Source organism: Notamacropus eugenii, chromosome 1 (assembly GCF_028372415.1).
Source record: "Notamacropus eugenii isolate mMacEug1 chromosome 1, mMacEug1.pri_v2, whole genome shotgun sequence".
In the NCBI taxonomy this organism is placed as follows: domain Eukaryota; kingdom Metazoa; phylum Chordata; class Mammalia; order Diprotodontia; family Macropodidae; genus Notamacropus; species Notamacropus eugenii.
In genome coordinates this window covers 235,147,739-235,164,652 of record NC_092872.1, presented here as the reverse complement: position 1 = coordinate 235,164,652, position 16,914 = coordinate 235,147,739, and the positions used below count along the sequence as shown (strand labels likewise).

Sequence of the window (16,914 nt, the reverse complement as noted above, 5' to 3'; positions counted from 1 at the left end):
AGTCAGGACCTGGGGTCTGCTGAGTTACCATGGCAGAGTTACTAGATCTCCTTTTCCCTTATCCGTTTGCTTTATGTCATAGAGGTTCCCAAACTTCTTTGGCTCACTGCTCCCTTTTCAAAAAATTTACTCTTCTGCCCTGAGATTAGGTTAACCCTTATTTTTATTAAATGCCCTGCAATTGCACCTGAGGCTACTACTCCTCCCCCCCTTCATTTCAGCACCCCCAAGGGGCAGTATTGCCCACTTTGGGAACCTTTGAATTATGATAATGCATCTGGACTGTCATCTGGGATGTGTGGATAATGAGCAACCTAACTGGTGTACTTGACAAAGCTTGGCAAGTTTCTACACTAAAGGCTATTTACAAACAGTGAGTGGGACAGATACATTGTTTTGGGTGGGGGTTCTCTGTCAGGACTCCCTGAATTGGTAGTGATCAGGCAGGAAGAGAATGTTATAGAAGTCCAACAGTGCTATTTCACTCACTTGAAGAGAAGATGGCGTTGCTCTCTAAATCTTACTTTTCCACTTAAAAGTGTAGAAAATCATAAAGGACTTAGGGTTAAAATAGCTTGTTCATGAACTTCCAGAGTACAAGAACTTAAAGGAACACCTTGAAGCCTTAAGAAGTTATTGGAGGACAAATAAAAGATGCCCTGTTTACAGATAAACATTATTCCAGTAGATGTAGCATGGGGAAAATAGAAAATGGTTTGATCTGGTAAGGGAGATTAGAGATTATGCACTGGTCACAGCTCTTTGCTATGTTCCTTTTCCTTCTGCACTGTCACCTTTGGTACTTGTGAAGAAATCCAGCTTTGCTCCAGTAACAGCATTGGGCTGAAAAGGGTGGCATGTAAGGAGTAGTTCACAAAATATTGGCATCAACCATGAGGGAAAGCTTTGGGAGTGGTTTAGATGAAAATAGGCTAGGCCCTTTGACTGAATCCAGACTTCCTAGAACAAATCCCGTTAATAAAAGGATCTGTTCTGTAAAACTTGGACTCTGGCAAAAGGCTATACCCAAGGACCTAGAGGGCCACATGTGGCTTCATTGCCCCAGGTTCCCCACCCATGGTCTAGGCTTTAAAACGATAGCATCAACAAGCCAGACAGAAAGTGAAGCTAGTAGCTTGACCCTGCCATAGTGAATCCAGGCAAGAGCCAAGTCCGCTAAAGTGGGGATAGCTGCTTTAAGAGTGAAAACAACTACTGAAAGAACTTGGACGTTGGCATGTAGAGGCTTGGGTCTCTAAACATATTAGAGCAGTTGTAAACTTTTTGGTCTTAAAACTTGAGGCCACACCTCCCTACTTGAGCTTTTGCTTATGTGGGTTCTATTGAGATTTCCCATGCTAGAAATGAAAATGTCAGTGTTACGTAGAGAATAGTTTGGACCTGGTGCACCCCCTGAAAGGATCTTTGAGAACCGAAGGAAATTTACACAAGTAGGTAGGCAGACACAGGAATGAAAGGGAAGCAGAAAGCACTGCAGAATCTAAATTCTGTATAATCTTTGCACACAGCATATATGAATAGTGTCAAGTAAACCAGAAGCTAACCCAGGGTTCATTTTTACTAACCACCTGCAGAGAACCAGTACAGGGTTTCTAAATGTAGCTGCTGCATATTTTCTTCTTGTGATTTACAAGTGGATGTTGTCTTTAGGTAAGGAGTCAGCAAGTATTTATTGTCTACTATGTGCTAAGCACCTTACTGAATGCTGCAGAAGGTTAGCACGGCTTCTGTGGGAGTTCAAGTGTTGACACAGCCCCATCCCTTAAGGGCTGTCAAGTCAACTGTCAGGTTAGAGGTAAATCTGCCTAGTTGTGACAGGTTTTAGAGATGACCTAATCCCAGTTCCCTTATTTTACACTTTAGGAAGTGAGCTCTCTGAGCAGGGAAGGGACTTACTTGTCTAAGATCACCTGAGCAGTTAAGGCATAACTTAGGTCAAACACAAGTTCCAACACCATCTCTAAGATTGGGGTACATGCACACCCTGAAGGTGTACGCAAACAAGTATGTCAGTAGCTGGGGAATAGGTTCAAAGTATTTTTAGTTTTGACAAAGGATGAAGAAAATAGTTCCAAACTCCTAGGTCTCAGTCTTGGCTGTTTAATATCAGTCCTTCAGAAACAGTTTGAAGATAAAATGTGCTACTTGGTGGAACTGGTCAACTGAAAACCACAAGTATTTAAGCCCCTCTTTATTTGGGAGGGGAGGCACAGCACCAAGCCTGGAGTCAGGAGGATCTGAGTTCAAATCCAACCTTGGGCACTTACTGTGACCCTGAGCAGGTCACAACCCCTTAGATCTCAGTTCCTCATCTATAAAATGGGGACATACTGGAGAAAGAAATGGCAAACTACTCCAGTATCGTTGCCAACAAAACCCCACAGATGAGTCCACAAGGTCACAGAGTCAGGCACAACTGATCAAGTTTGGGCTTGGGGCTCCAAACCAGGGGTGGGGAACATGTGGCCTTCCCAGGTCCTTGGGTGCAGCCCTTTGGCTGAGTCCAAGTTTTACAGAACAGATCCTTTAGTTAGGGATTCAATCAAAGAGCCTCAAGTTTCCCAGCCTGCTTCAAACTTTTCTTTCCCCAGGACAACTACTGGGGAGTCTGAATGGCTGTCTATCTTGGCTACGGACTACAAGGGCAGCCTCTTCATGCAAGGCTTGTTATCTCTTCTGCCTGCTGCTCTGGGACATAGGGGAAAAAAGGCACAGGAGGCTAAGAGGGTCCCAGTCCCTCATTTTAATTTTGTCCTTTTAAAAATGTGTCCATGAGCTCAAGCGCCCAACCTCTCCCCCTCCCAACATATAGCACTGCCACCACTTGGCTCTTCCTACCCTGACACTCTGGTCAGGTTCCCTAGATCTTGAAGGCCAAAGTGAGGCCATCTCCTAAGGGTAGGAGGCTGATATGGACCCGGGAATCCCTCAGGATTCGCTCATTGAGATCTCGGACACACTGAGTAGCCAAGTCTCCCTTCGGTGGCTTGTTAAGCACCTCCCCGTTCCATAGGACCTAGGACAGAATCAAAGGACAAATGAGAAAAAGGGCCCTATGAGATGCTGACAGGAATTAAGGACTTGAAATACACTGATTGATTTACAAATATTTATTAAGCCCCTACTTTATGCCTAGGTCTCAGATACAAAGAAAAAAATAGAACAATCTTGGATCTATATGAACTTCCCAGGATTAAAGAGAGATCGGGGTATGTTGGAGCAAAAGAGATTAAGCATTTTCATACTAAAAATCTGCCATGTGTACTAGTATTTTGGTTACCTTTTAGAGGAACAGTCATGAACAACTTGTGTTTTTAATATTCTGAAGATGAAATTTCAGTATAAATTCTAAAAAAAAAAAATTCTCAAAAAAATGCAATGGAATATTATGTTTTTTGTTAACAGAAAATCCAAGTGATCCAGAAAAGTATAGAGGTCCTTCAGAAGTATACTGCAACAATAACAAAGACAATAATGTTTTTCTTTGTAATTCTGATGTTTTTATGCATTTAAAAATATTTTTCTGAGAATACTTCAGCAGGCTACCAAAGAGGTCCCTAACAAAAATTGGTGAAGAACCTATGTTTTTTTTAGTTCTACTGCCTGCAATTTTAGGAATCCTGCTGTAAGTAGATCACATGAAACCATCTGGATCAGTTGCTTAGCCACTAGGGAAAGATGGGGGTAAGTGTTATTTTTCCTGGCAGGAGAGAGAAACAGATGGGGTGGGGTGGGTGTCCATAGCAAGGCCAGAATGCAGATGTCTTCTAAATCCTAAATGGGGAGGCTGACCTTCAGACAATAGAGGGCAATAACAGACATTTACATACTCTAGGGTTTACAAGGTGTTATATTTTTTCTGCACAACTTTGTAAAGTGCCACATATGATAACATCATTTTACAGATGAAAAAATGGAGTCTAAGAAGTTCATTAATCTGCCCAGGTCCACACTGCAGGTAAGATTCAAAATCAGACCTCCCTGATTCTAACAGTCTCTCCACTATAGCACAGGGCCCTGCTATGATGCTTCACCCCTTTTCTTAATGTCCCAGCCCTCCCCTAAAAGTGCCTCCAACATTCCAAGTTTCTACACCAACTATGGCACTTACATTGCTAATAGCAATGATCCCACCAGACCGAACAAGCTTCAGACACTTCTCATAATACGTGCTGCAACTCTCCTTGTCAGCATCAATGACCGCCATATCAAAGGTGCCCGCTGCCCCTTCTGCCAGCAGTTCATCTGAATAGAGGAGATATAATTTAGTCCAGGGAACACATAGTACTCATCCCCAGCTTCAATGTCCCCTACAGTTTATTTGTAGAGTCCTGCATATGTTTTCAAAGCTGCTTCTCATTTCTCACATCACCTCTGAAAGGTAAACAGTGCAAAGATTGCTACTGTTCTCAGAGGTACTCTCCAGACCATTCTTAGAACATGACTTGGTTCCTAAGAGAAAACTATATGGTGTCTACCCACAGATCACACCCAGGGATACTCATCACACATACACCCACAACAGGACCCAGAACAGCTCAGTTCCTAGAGAGGTAGTGTATGAACATGGGACCTACATGCAGGACCAAGGAGGGAGTGCCTTTATAGATGACGTTGCTGCTGCCCTAGAGAGACTCATCCTTCTCTCCCTAGGTTCATGGCTTCTCATGAACGTACTTAGGACACTATGGCCTTCTTGCCTGGCTGCCTTGGGAGGGGGGACCCTGTCTTATCTGCCAAGCTGATTGTGCTGCTCCTGTCCATGGATTCCATCCCCATGGGTGTAGGGGAATGAAGGCTGTGGAGGAGCAAACAGGACAATTAAGATTCCAGTCAAGGGCATCTCAATCAGACTAGGAGGGCCCCAAGGGGTTTCCTGAGGGTACGAATTTTCTCTTGTGCCTGAAATAAGGGGTTTCCAGGTTGGTCTCTTTCCCATGAGCAGGAAGTCTGTGCAGGTGGAGCCAGTTATTGTCTTCTGACTCATTCCTTCCTAGCTCAGCCAAAGCACACAACCAGGGGTGTGATCTTCATGGTTACCCCTCCTCCTCCCCAGGGAGCCCCAGAAACACATCCTTGCTCCTATCGTGGAGGGCAAAGTCCAGTACTGGATGGGTCCACCTGCTCCTTGCTAGCTCACCCACTGGACTCTGCTGCCTTTTGCTGAGAAACGGGTCCAAATTGCCCACCAATCCGTGTACCTACCGAGGGTCTGCAGAGCTGGCCTCACTCGAAGGTCGATCTTCTGCTCCTCACCTGCCTGAAATGGTGGAGAAATGAGCCCCGGTGAGGAGGAGTCCAGACCCTCACCCAGCAACCAAGGTGGAGCCTGGTCAGTCTTTTCCAGGTCAAGCTGAGCTCTTACATAGGGTGGAGCATGGACAAAAAAGGACATGGGCTGTGGGGCCTCCGTATTGATCTGTAGGTTCTTGTGGGTGTAAAGAAACTGGCTGGTAGAATTCACACCCTTCCTCTACCCTTCACCATCCTCCAAGCTCCCCAAGTCCAGAACCGAGGGAGGCGTACATCACTCACCTCTCTCCAGAAGGGTCTTCCCAGCTCAGTGGGAGCAGCATCCACTTCACAGGCTATTACCTGCCCAGTGGCGGGCAATGCCAGGGCCAAGCTCAGGGCAACATAGCCTGTAAAGGAGCCTGGGGGGCACACAGGCAACGTCAGGGGGCCGGGGTCTGGTTGGTGATCACAGGAAACAAGCGGACAGGGGCTGGGGTTTCCTTGCACCCCCAGCGCACACACTCACCAATATCCAAAGCCTTCTGCGCTTTAATGAGCCGGGCTAGGTTGGCCAGCAGCTGCGCCTGCTCACAGGTCATCATGGAATCCCCCTGTGGCTGCTCCAGGGTGAGCTGCGGGGAGGAGGGGATGGGACGAGCCCCCCGCAGCGCCCACGGGCCTCCCCTCCTCCCTCCTTCCCCCCAACCCGGCGGGGTGCGCCCCGCCTGGCCCTTCCCCGCTGACCTTCCGAAGGCTCCGCAGCGCGGGGTGCTCCCGCATGGAGCGGCTCAGCACGTACTGCCACAGGGGATCATCTTCAGGGGGCAGGAGCCGCCGCCGCTGCTGCTGGGGGGCCGACAGCCACCGGGGGACCCTCCTGCCTGCGGGGAGGGGGCAGGGGGCTCAGCCGGCGCACGCCCCCAGTCCTTTGTTCCCCCTCTCCCTCCCGCGGGGCGCACGTGGGCGCATCCCGCAGCCCCCGCCGCGGGGGGCCGTGGGGCGGGGGCTCACCGAGGAAGACTCCGGTCACAAAGGCCGCCCCCAGCACGGCGGTGCCCACGGCCAGCTCGGCGGGCAGGGAGAGCCGCGGCAGGACCATGGCGCCAGGGTCGGCCGGGACACATGGGTCACTAGGGGAAGAGGCGGGCGGGGCCGCGGTGGGCGGGGCCGAGGCGGGGCTCCCTGCGGGCCACCTTGGCCTTGACCGGCTAAGCCGCGGCCTTTGGCGCCATCTCGTGGCGATCCTGGGGAACTTCAGGCTCAGAGGAGTTCCGGGCTCCTGGGGACGGGATGCGGAGCAGGGAGACCCGCTGCTCTGTCCTCTCCACCTGCCCCAGGCGTACTCATTTTTCTGAGGAGGGCGCCGGGCAGAGGCACGTGCATATGTGGCAAGGGGAATGTGGGGTACGATGGAAATGTCAGTGGCCCTGGAGGCCTCTGGGTCAACTTCTACTTTTTCTACTTACTGTCATCTGTGGCTCAGTTTCCCCAGATATAAAAGGAGGGGGCTGGAGTAGAAGCTCCCTTCCAGCTCCAGATCTGTGATTCCTCTCTGCAGAAAGATTCACGGATGATGTAAGATTGTGGTCACCTTTAGCCACCACTGTAGCACCCCTTGACTGCGTACCCTCCCCTCAAACACTGCCAGCCACGGACACAGGTGAGTTTGGGCTTCCCAAGCAGTTTGCACCAATGACCTCAGACAATTTCAGTGGATTTAGGATGAAAAATGCTATTACACCCCCAGAGAAAGAACCGAGGATGCTGAATGCTGATCAAATGCTTAAAAAAACCAAAAAAACAACTTTCTTTTTCTTTTTCTTTTTGCGAGGGTCTGTGTTCTCTTTCACAATACTACTAATAAATATGGAAATATGGTTGCGTGACTGCACGTGTATAACCTGTATCAAGTTGCCTTCTCAATGAGGGGCAAAGGGAGGAAAGAATTTGGAACTCAAAATTTTTCAAAACGAATGGTAAAAATTGTTTTTGCGTGTAATTGGAAAAAAAAAATACCCCCAAGTAGTGTGTGCCGTGGGAGGGTGAGATCCGCAGTGTCATGTCGCTTACCCAGGTCAGACTTAGAGGGGTGACCCATGAAGTCTCCTTGGAACCAGCCACGCTTCTAGGGACAGATTCGGGGCTGCGCTGCCACCCGGTGGCCTGTCTGCCAATTGCACTCAGGTGGAATTGGAATCTTGCTTACACAGACAGACCTAATATCCTTTGCCTGGAACCTCAGCCTCCTCCACCTACAGACAGGGAAAAGAAGGTGACCTGCGCAGCAGCCACACCACTCACCAATTTGTACCTCCCTTTATTGGGACTGAATTACAAGCACAGAGTGTGAATGGGGAACTACCCTTTCCTGCCTCAGGAGAACATAATTTCTATCCTCACATCCTCAAGTGCTTTGCACATAGTAGGGCTTAGTAAGTCCTTGTCTCATTGATTTAGACCTGAAATAGATCTGAAGGTTGTCTAGTCCAATCTCCTTATCCTGCAGATAAGGAAACTAAGGCCCAGAGAAGTTAGGTAACATACCTTTTGTCACATATCAATCAGCCAGCAAATCCTTATGGCTCACCTAATACTGATAGCTAGGATTTATATGATGCTTGATACAACAATCCTGGCAAGTAGGTGTTATTATCATTCCCATTTTACAGATGAGGAAACTGAGGCAGTCAGAGGTGCGTTGATATGCCCAGGTGTGTATCTTTGTGACTCCAGCCCCAGCCCCCTATCTGCTACACCACTGTGCTTCCTCTGTAGGTTTCTTTATGAGAAGCAGCCTGGTCTAGGGCAGAATTTCTTAACTTTAACCTTTGTGGCAGTCTGGTGAAGCCTATGACCAAATTAAGAATCATTGGTTTAGTGGCTGTCAGTGGATTTGAGTTTAATGCCTGCCTCTGTTACTTAACTGTCTGTGAGACCCTATACAAGTTACTTGAGCCAAAGTTGCTTCATCTGTAAAATGACAGGTGAGGGGGCTTGGTTAGAATCAGAAATGTCAAACTCTCTACCTTATCCTAGCCTCCCAACTCCTGAATGCAGCCAAACCAGATTAGTGCAGAATCGGGAAATATTTAAGAATAAATAAAACTACAATATAGTCTAGATAATGTTAATTTGTGGTTTTCTAAGGCAGCGTGCTGCCTGCAGGGTTCTATTTCTATGTGAGTTGCATACCACTGGCCTGAGTAGCCTCTAAGGTTTCTTCCATCTCTAATCACTGACCCCATGAGTGTGGGTCCAGTCTCCTCCTCCACAGATAAAACGCTTTGAGCTGATTTTTATAGGACATTAGGGATTCTAAGGGGTAGGAGGTCAAGGTCAGGATTTTAAAAGATTAGAAGAGAGTCATTCCAAATATGGTGGGTAGCCTGTACAGGGGCCAGGGAGTAACAGAAAGGCTAGTTTGTCCAGCCTAGTGTACGTGGGGAAATAGTCTATAAAAAACCTGGAAAGACAGGTTGGAATCAGGTTATAAAGGGTATTAAATGCCAAACAGAGGGGCTTATATTTGACTCTAGTGCAATAGAGAGTCATGGAAATTTATTGAGTGGGGAGGTTGATATGGTAAAACTTTGGCAGCTATTTGGTAGATAAGTTGGAGAGAGGAAAGACTTGAGACAGGGAGATCAATTAAGAGGATATTGCAATAGAATAAAGGAGAGATGATGGGTATCTGAATTAGGGTGGAGAGAAGGGAGTGGATGAGAGAGATAGGAAAGTAGGGTTGATGAAACTTGGCAATCGATTGGATATGGGAGGTGAGGGAGAAAGAGCACTCAAGAATGATTCCGAGATTGTAAACCTGGGTGACTAGGAGGATGATGGTACCCTCAGGAGAAAGAGAGTTTAAAAAAACAGTTGGGAGAGGGGAGTAAATTTGGGAAGAAAGGTCATGAGTTAGGTTTTAGATGTGTTGAATTTGAGATGCCAATGGGAATTTCAGTTCAAGATGGCCCATAGGCAGTTAATAAGCTCAGGAGAGAGACTAGGGCTGGATATATTGTCAGAGAGTCATGTACACAGAAATGATAACCATGGGAGCCATTGAGATTACTAGGAGAGAGAGTATAGAGAGAGAAGAGAGGGCCCGGAGTAAATCCATAGTTAAGTATATAGATAATTTTCCAGCAAAGAAGCTGAGAAGGCATGGGTAGGTGTGTAGAAGCAAAGAAAGAACACTGCCATTAAAAAAAAAAAAAGAATATCCAGGAGGAAGGAGGGGATACATATTGTAAAATTCCACAGAGAGATCAAGAAGGTTGAGGACTGGGAAAAGGCCTTTTGATTGAGTAATTAAGAGGTCACTGGTAATTGAGAAAGAGCAGGTTTGGTTGTACAATAACGACTAAAGCTAGATTGCAAGGAGTTCAGAGTGAGTGAGGAGAAGGAAAGCAGAGGTAGCAGCACACATAGAATTTTCTAGGAGTTTTGCTTTCAATCAGTCAATCAACATTTATTAAGTGTCTGTGATGTGCCAGGCACTGTGCAAGGTATTGGAGATGCAAAAAGAGGAAAAGACAATCCCTGCCCTCAAGGTGCTTACTATCTAATGGGAGAGACAACATGCAACCAAGTTTATACAAAGCAAGCTCTATGCAGGAGAAATAGGAAATAATTAACAGAGGGAAGGCACTGGAATTAAGAGGGAATTGGGGAAGACTTCCTGTAGCAGGTGGGATTTTAGTTGGGACTCAAAGGAAGCCAGGTAGGTCAGTAGTAGGAGCAGAGGAGGGAGAGCATTCCAGGCAAAGGGACAACCAGAAAAAGTGCACAGAGCTGAGAAAGATGGAGTGTCCCATCCTGGGAACAGCCAGGAAGCCAGTGTCACTGGAGGAGCAAGATATAAGAAGACTGGAAAAATAGGAGGGGACTTTGAAAGGGAAGAGAGATATTGGATGGATGATAGCCTGAGAAAATGGGAAGGTGAAGTTTTTTTTTTTTGTTTAAAGATGAGGCACTTTTGTAGGTAACAAGGAAGGAGTCAACAGATGAGGAAAGAGATTGAGAATTAGAAGGGGAAGGGTGATGGTAGGGGTAATTCATCAGAGAAGACAAGAGGGGCAGGGACCAAGGGTATGAATTGGTTCAACAACTATTTGTGGAATGAATGAAGGACCAAAATGAGCACTAGTGTGTATAAGAACTTGGGGAGCAGGCAGGGGCTGTGGAACCATTAGCTCTTTGTTATTGTCATAATAATTACTGCTGTACCCCTTCACTCCTTCCCTGTAGGGGTGTCACATGTACAGAGATGTCCCCTGCAAACCACATCCTCCTTCCTCCCTCTACACCAGAAGTTCCTCACTGGGCTCCAATCCAGGGAGAGATTTTAGGGGCTCTGAGAACCTAGATGGGAATATGATCGACTTCTTTATTTTATGCACTTAAAAGCATTATTCTGAGAAGGGGTCCCCAGAACAGAGCCAAGGTTGTTCAGTCCCTTCTCTTCTCCCATGCTCTGTCCAGCATCTCTTGCCCCAACTACGGACACCCAGACATCTTGGGCAAATTGTGAGGAATATAGGATAGCTCAGGGATGGGGAACCTGCAGGCTTGAGGTCACATGTGGCCCTCTAGGTCCTCAAGTGCAGCCCATTGACTAAATCCAAACTTCATTGAACAAATCCCCTTAAAAAAAGATTTGTTCTGTAAAACTTGGACTCAGTCAAAAGGCCACACCCAAGAACCTGGAAAGTCACATGTGGCCTTGTAATGTTAATGAAAGTTAAAGATCTTCCTCACCCATTAATAGGCCTCCCCATTAAGGGAAACTTGATTAGGGGAGGCTTGTTCTGTAGGAAGGCCCATACCTTTTGTTAACTAATGAGACACTGGGTCTAGAGGGTCTTGTATTCAGGCTCTAAAAAGTGTACATACTCTGAGGTGAGGTTTTGCTTTGGGGCTTACTCTTTGGAAGAAGGTTCATGTGCCAGTTGAGACTCTGGGCAGCCATTAAGGAGGTCCCCCTGGCTTTGAAAATCCAGATGTTGGTGCTTCTCTCTCTGGTAACCATGTGTGTATGTAGTGGTCAGTCAGCTGGATCTTTCTGTTGACCTGTGATGTATGTATTGCTTTTGGTCAGACAGTGAGAAGCCCTGTCTGTTGGTCTTTATTTCTCTGCTTGTATTTTCTCTGTTGGCATATGTGAATAAAGAAGATTGTTGATCCATCAAAAGTTGCTTTCCTTTTAGAAAAGCAGATCTAACAATCTGTGCTAGCAGGCCATCCTGGATGTGTCAGGCTTGAGGCCGCAGGTTCCCTGCCTATGGGCTAGAGGAATCCAGAGAGATCTTAAAGCCCCTCAATCTACCCTATTCATTTTTACAAAGGAGAAAATTGATGGGGCAGCTGGGTGGGGGTAGTGGGGGCCTGTACTTAGGAAGGCTTGAATTCAAATTCAGCCTCAGACGCTTACTAGCTGTGTAACTCTGGGCAAATCATTTAACCCTATTTGCCTCAGTTTCCTCATCTGTAAAATGAGCTGGAGAAAGAAATCGAAAACCACACTAGTATCTTTGCCAAGAAAACCCCAAATGGGGTCTCCAAGAGTCAGACATGACTGAACAACAAAAGGAGGAAACTGATGCCAGCAAAGACAAAAGGACTCGTCTGAGGTCACCTGACTAGTTGACTTTTAGATTGTGCCGGTGCACTTGGCTACCGGACAACCGTAATGGAAGAACAAGTTTGCAGGCTGTGTGTGCTCAGCTCTGGGCTGGGCTTAGCTGAACATCAGGAGAGCAGGGTCAAAATTATAAGCTTTTATTGAATACCAACTATGCCCCAGGCCCTGTGCCTGACACTGGGCTGAAAGACAAAATCAAACAGTCTCTGCCCTCAAGAGGCTTATGTTCTGTTGACAGAAAGACAATATAGATACATAGAATTCGATACAAGATGTATACAAGTGAGTAAAAGGTAAAGGTGTTGGGGGGTGGGGCTGGGGAAAAGCTCCTGTGGTTTGCCTCTCCCTCTCAATACAAGGTAACTGGCAGCTGGGGAGAGAAAGACAAACCTTGGACCGCACAAGTCCTGAGGGGCCATCAGAGGCTTAGGGCATAGAACTCTGGTTCTGAAATCAGGAAGACTCATCTTTCTAGTTCAAATCTGCCCTCAGACACTTAGAAGCTGTGTGACCCTGGGCAAGTCACTTAACCCTGCTTGCCTCAGTTTCCTCATCTGTAGAATGAGCTGGAGAAGGTAAGGGCAAACCATTCCAGTGTCTTTGCCAAGAAATGCCCCAAGGGGGGTCATGACATGTCAGACAGGATAAACAACAGCTTAGGTGGGTCACATGAGTGGACAAATAGAAAGTTTTTTTAAAACATTAAAGTGCTATATAAGTCCTAGCTGTGCTCATTATTATTAATACTGATATTAAATAACAACGCATTTATGTTGTACTTCCCTTACAATAACACATGGGATGGAGGGGGTCAGCAGTATTAGCTCCATTTTACAGATGGAAATATTGACATTCAGTGAAATTCAGTGACTTGCCTGGGACAAAATAGGATCCTGTGCTTCCTCTGAGCAGAGGCTTCTGGGAGAAGGTAGGACTTGGGGCAGGCCTTGTAGGAGGGGTAGGATTTAGAAAAACAAAGACGTGGCAGTCCTCATACAGTACATTATAGTACTCATCAACGAGCGCTTATTAAATACCTCCTATGCATAATCCCTGTGATATGAGAGTATGAAGTGTCTGCCTCCTGAGTGAGAGGTACAGATAGGCAGTGCTAGAGGAAGTCCAGGAAGGGAAAGCATTATGGGTCTGGGCAGGTAGAGTGTGCTGGTAAGTGTTTAACAACTGGCTCTCTAGGAAACAGAAAAGTATACACTCCCTATCACTTTCTAGACAATCAAAAATTAATAAATCAAACCCTTAGTAGCATTTGGCAATTTCTGAGGTATAAATACATTGAAAATTTAACTATTGGCTCTCCCGAGCCTGTATGAGCACACCCCTGAAGGTAGGAGAAGGGACTTCAGTTGGACCTTAAAAGATGAGAAAGTGTCAAGTAGAGAGAGAAGATGGGACCATACTTCATCATGGACTATGAGAGCAAGCCAAGCCCAGCCCCAGGGCTGAGGATGCATGTCCATGCTGGGTGAAAAGACCAACTTGGCTGAAATGGAGGATTGACTTAGAGACTGTTAGAGACCTTGGAGATCTAGTTTACCTTCCTCATTTTACAAATGAAGAATCTAAGGCTGAGAGAGGAAATGACTCTTCTAAGGGCTGTATCAAGAATTAATGGAGTCCAAATCTTTTGATTCCTACTCCAGTCCTCGTGGAGAGCGGCCAAAGGTAAGTGTGAGTGGGGGGAGGGTTAGAGGGCCAAATTATCAGAGGGCCCTGAATGCCTTGAGCTGACCACTCATCACTCTTCCCCGAGGCCTCCCATCCCCTCCTCTTGGCTCTCTTTCTCACCATCTGTTTATGCAGCACGTTCCAGAAAGGTCGCCATTGCTGTTGCCCCCATGAGTGAGCAGGGCCCAGGCGGCTGGTGTCTGCCAAGGCTCGCTCTGCCTTTGAAATTAATTTTTAATAGAATGAAACTAATGATGTGTTCTGGGGTTCGCAGATTTGAGTAAAACATTAAAACAACACCAAATTGCCTCACTGCTTGAGATTATTGGATTTTCATAGTAATCATATGATCATCTACTAATGTTCCTCTAGGAGGGAGGTGTATGGGGGCAGAAAAGCAGCCTCTCCAGTTAAAGGGCCAACTATTCCCAGCGTTGGGGGTTCCCACAAGAGAAAGATGACTCCTCAACTCTTGCACATAGAACCCTGTCTGGAAGGACTCTGGGACCCCTTACTTTCCATTCTGTAGTACCCCAAGTTTTCCAAATTGCTCTCCACACAACCATCCTTTTTGAGGTAAGGAGTACAAGATGTGCTTCTATTTTACACATGAGTAAACAGCGGTGAAGAGGCATCCCAGAGATAGTGTAGGCTGCAGCCGGGACTTTCCCAGTAGATGTAACTTTATTTTTTAAAAAAGTATAATCAGAGTTGAAAGAGACCATAGTCACCATGAAATTCAACCTGTCCATTTTATAGAGGAGGAGAGTGAGGCTGAGAAGGGCTAAATAGGTCCCACAGGTACTAAGGTGCAAAGCTGGTCCTCCTATCCCTCCTATTCTCACGCCACGCTGTCTCTGTGATCAAACATGCCAAGATGTAATTAGACACTCACTCCTAGCCTAAGGCTCATGTGCATGGGTGCATGAAGTGGCTGAGGATGTCTGGAATCCTTTCTCAGGTATCTAGTACCTGTGTGACCTCAGATAGAAGTAGAAGAAATGCCTACTTCAGGGTCCGAGGAGCTGGGTTCCATTTTAGGCACCATCATTTACTACCCGAGAGTTTTCAACCAAGACACTACATATACCTCTATGGGCTTCATTTTTCTCATCTGACAAATGGGGCGAAGGGCAGGTCTAGAATGCCTTTGAGGTCTCTTCCAGCTCAAATTCTGTGGTCCTAAAGGGAACTACAAAGGAAAACACAGCTAACTATCGATGGTCACAGAGATTGGAAAGTATGACCTCCCCACCCCTTCATCATCCTGCAAGCCAAGGATTTTGCCCCATCTCTCTTCCATGACCAACCAGATTTGTTATTTCTTTTAGTCAACCTCATCCCTCTTGGGGAACGGTTGAAGCAGAGAAGAGGGGTGGGGGGAGCCTTATGGGAAAGCAGGAACCTAAAGCCCCAGATAATTCATAAACCAGATAATGGAGAGATGGCTGGAGGCGTAGGCAAAGACATGACTCCTCAGGTCATCAGATATTGTAATCCATGAGTTGCCAAACATCCGATGTCCTGGGATATGGACCAGCCTTCTTCCTCTGAGCCAGCTTCTTTTCCCCCCAGAGGTGACCTGCCATCCCTTCCTCTCCCCACCTGGTGAACCCAAACCAGTCTGGGAAAATAATTAATTGTCCTTCCGATTGTTCATCAACCATCCTTCCACCACTACTACCCCTTCCCTCTCTCACCTTCCATCCCTGAATGGGAGGAAACCTTGTATATACAGATCTATGTGTACATCTGTGCTCAGATAGTATTGCCTAAGGGATTCTGGATTTTGTGTCTTGCGAACACACCTGCCCAGTAAATTGGACTGGGTGCCCTTAGCTCTGGGATGGGACCTCTCTCTTCCCCACTGGCGGGGCTGGCCAGGATGTGACACTGGGCTGCTAAATCTGTTCCAGAGTGGCCATGAAACACCCTCCTCCCATTGCTGATCTCCCCTGCTGCTCAGGCCTCTACCAGGCCCTGGCTCTGGCCGGTGACAGGGCGGTTGGTAGGGAGAGAGGGAGTTGGGGGCGGGGGGAGGGGGAAGGAAACGTCACGATATATCCCCGTCAGATTAAAAAACTAATTTGAAAAGATTAATGTATTCCATTCCTGTTAGGCTGGCTCCGATACCTCTGGGCCTACAGCCTCTCTCCCTCCTGATTATTGAATTTTTATGGCCTGGTAATTAATTGCGGATTCCCTGTCTTTGTTCCATTTCTTTTTCTCTGACATTTTAATTCCAACAAAAAGCAGTGGTCTCCATGCAGGCTCTCTCTGGAGATCCTAATGGTCTATAAAACAAAATGACTTATGGACGGGGCACCCACTTCAGTTGGCGAGCGATTGTTGAAAACCTTGCTGATCACGCAAAATTTAATTTTTCTACCTTCCCCCCCCTTCCTTCCCCTCCCCCTTATTTCTTGTCTATTACAGGCGGCCCTTGTGTCTCACTAACAAATGAGAGTAACACTGTTAAGCCTTTTCAGCGGTTAGTGTTGCTACAAGGATCTCTTTGAGGAAGGGGAGAGGGACCAATGTTAAAAAAAATGTCTCATGGCTGGTTTCATCTAATTATAATTGAATAAATGTCTCTGGCCCAACAGATATGACCTGCTTATTAGCACAGGCAGTAGTTAGAGGAGGGGACTGCAGCAGATTCCCATTTAAAGGGTCCCACTGATCTGATTGGGGGTACCTTGGACTCAGGCTCCATCCTCACTGTCTCCCCCCTTCATCTTTGCCAGCCCTCAGCTGAAGAAACAGCTTCCTTTCCACCTTCTCTAGGGCTCTTTTTGGGCGACTTGGCACCTCCCAATTAGATAACAAAGAGCTACAAGGATTACAAGGGCAGGAGGAACAGGGTGATAAATAAAATCTCACTTTGCCAGGGCCTGGAAGCAAGGTACCTAACAAATGAGGCTCCATTGAGCTGCCGAAAAGACAAATTCTCCTTCTAATTGGGTCAGCCGGAGTGGCCGCCCTGAAAAATAGCTTTCAAATAGTTCAGGCAACTCTCTCCCTGTGGCTCCACCCCTAGACTTGGCCCTACTTTTCCCCTCCCCCGTCATTCCTTGCCCCGTGGGCCCTCAAGCCTTCCCTTAATGGAAGGCATTTTGGCACCTGGGCAAAACGGCCCAAAGTTCACCATTATTTGGGGCGAGAGGGCAGGATATTTCTTATGTTGGGGAGAGGAGAAAGCAGTCCCAGGACACTTTGTCAGGACTGTCTGTAGAGGGAATGGGAGTTGAGTAAGGTAGGTGAGGTTGAGAGGAGTTCATCCCAGCCCTCCACTTGGTAGCTTTCTATTTTAACTAATAATTCTTCCC

General features: G+C 46.9%; 2 protein-coding genes across 5 annotated transcripts in view; both read right to left on the bottom strand.

Annotated features, from left to right (window-relative positions):
* Positions 1 to 2,749: 2,749 nt before the first annotated feature.
* COMTD1 (catechol-O-methyltransferase domain containing 1) lies at positions 2,750 to 6,406 on the bottom strand. 4 transcript variants are annotated; one of them, XM_072628079.1, is made up of 8 exons: positions 6,268 to 6,401; positions 6,001 to 6,137; positions 5,783 to 5,888; positions 5,557 to 5,675; positions 5,227 to 5,281; positions 4,722 to 4,819; positions 4,133 to 4,266; positions 2,750 to 3,037 (listed from the first exon to the last, which is right to left on the bottom strand). In XM_072628079.1, the coding sequence occupies exons 1-7, from the start codon at positions 6,353 to 6,355 to the stop codon at positions 4,171 to 4,173; spliced, it is 699 nt and encodes a 232-aa protein (XP_072484180.1). In that variant the 5' UTR covers positions 6,356 to 6,401; the 3' UTR covers positions 2,750 to 3,037; positions 4,133 to 4,170. The 4 variants fall into 4 exon arrangements, with proteins under 4 accessions (XP_072484180.1, XP_072484178.1, XP_072484181.1 ...); XM_072628080.1 differs by lacking the exon at positions 2,750 to 3,037 and adding an exon at positions 3,117 to 3,472 and having other exon boundaries at positions 6,268 to 6,402; XM_072628077.1 differs by lacking the exon at positions 4,722 to 4,819 and having other exon boundaries at positions 6,268 to 6,406.
* A 1,066-nt stretch (positions 6,407 to 7,472) lies between these two features.
* LOC140514098 (large ribosomal subunit protein uL18-like) overlaps positions 7,473 to 16,914 on the bottom strand; it is a 141,133-nt gene continuing 131,691 nt past the window's right edge. Inside the window, 1 exon segment of the mRNA XM_072624156.1 lies at positions 7,473 to 7,508. Within this exon segment, the coding sequence (XP_072480257.1) occupies positions 7,473 to 7,508 (36 nt within the window).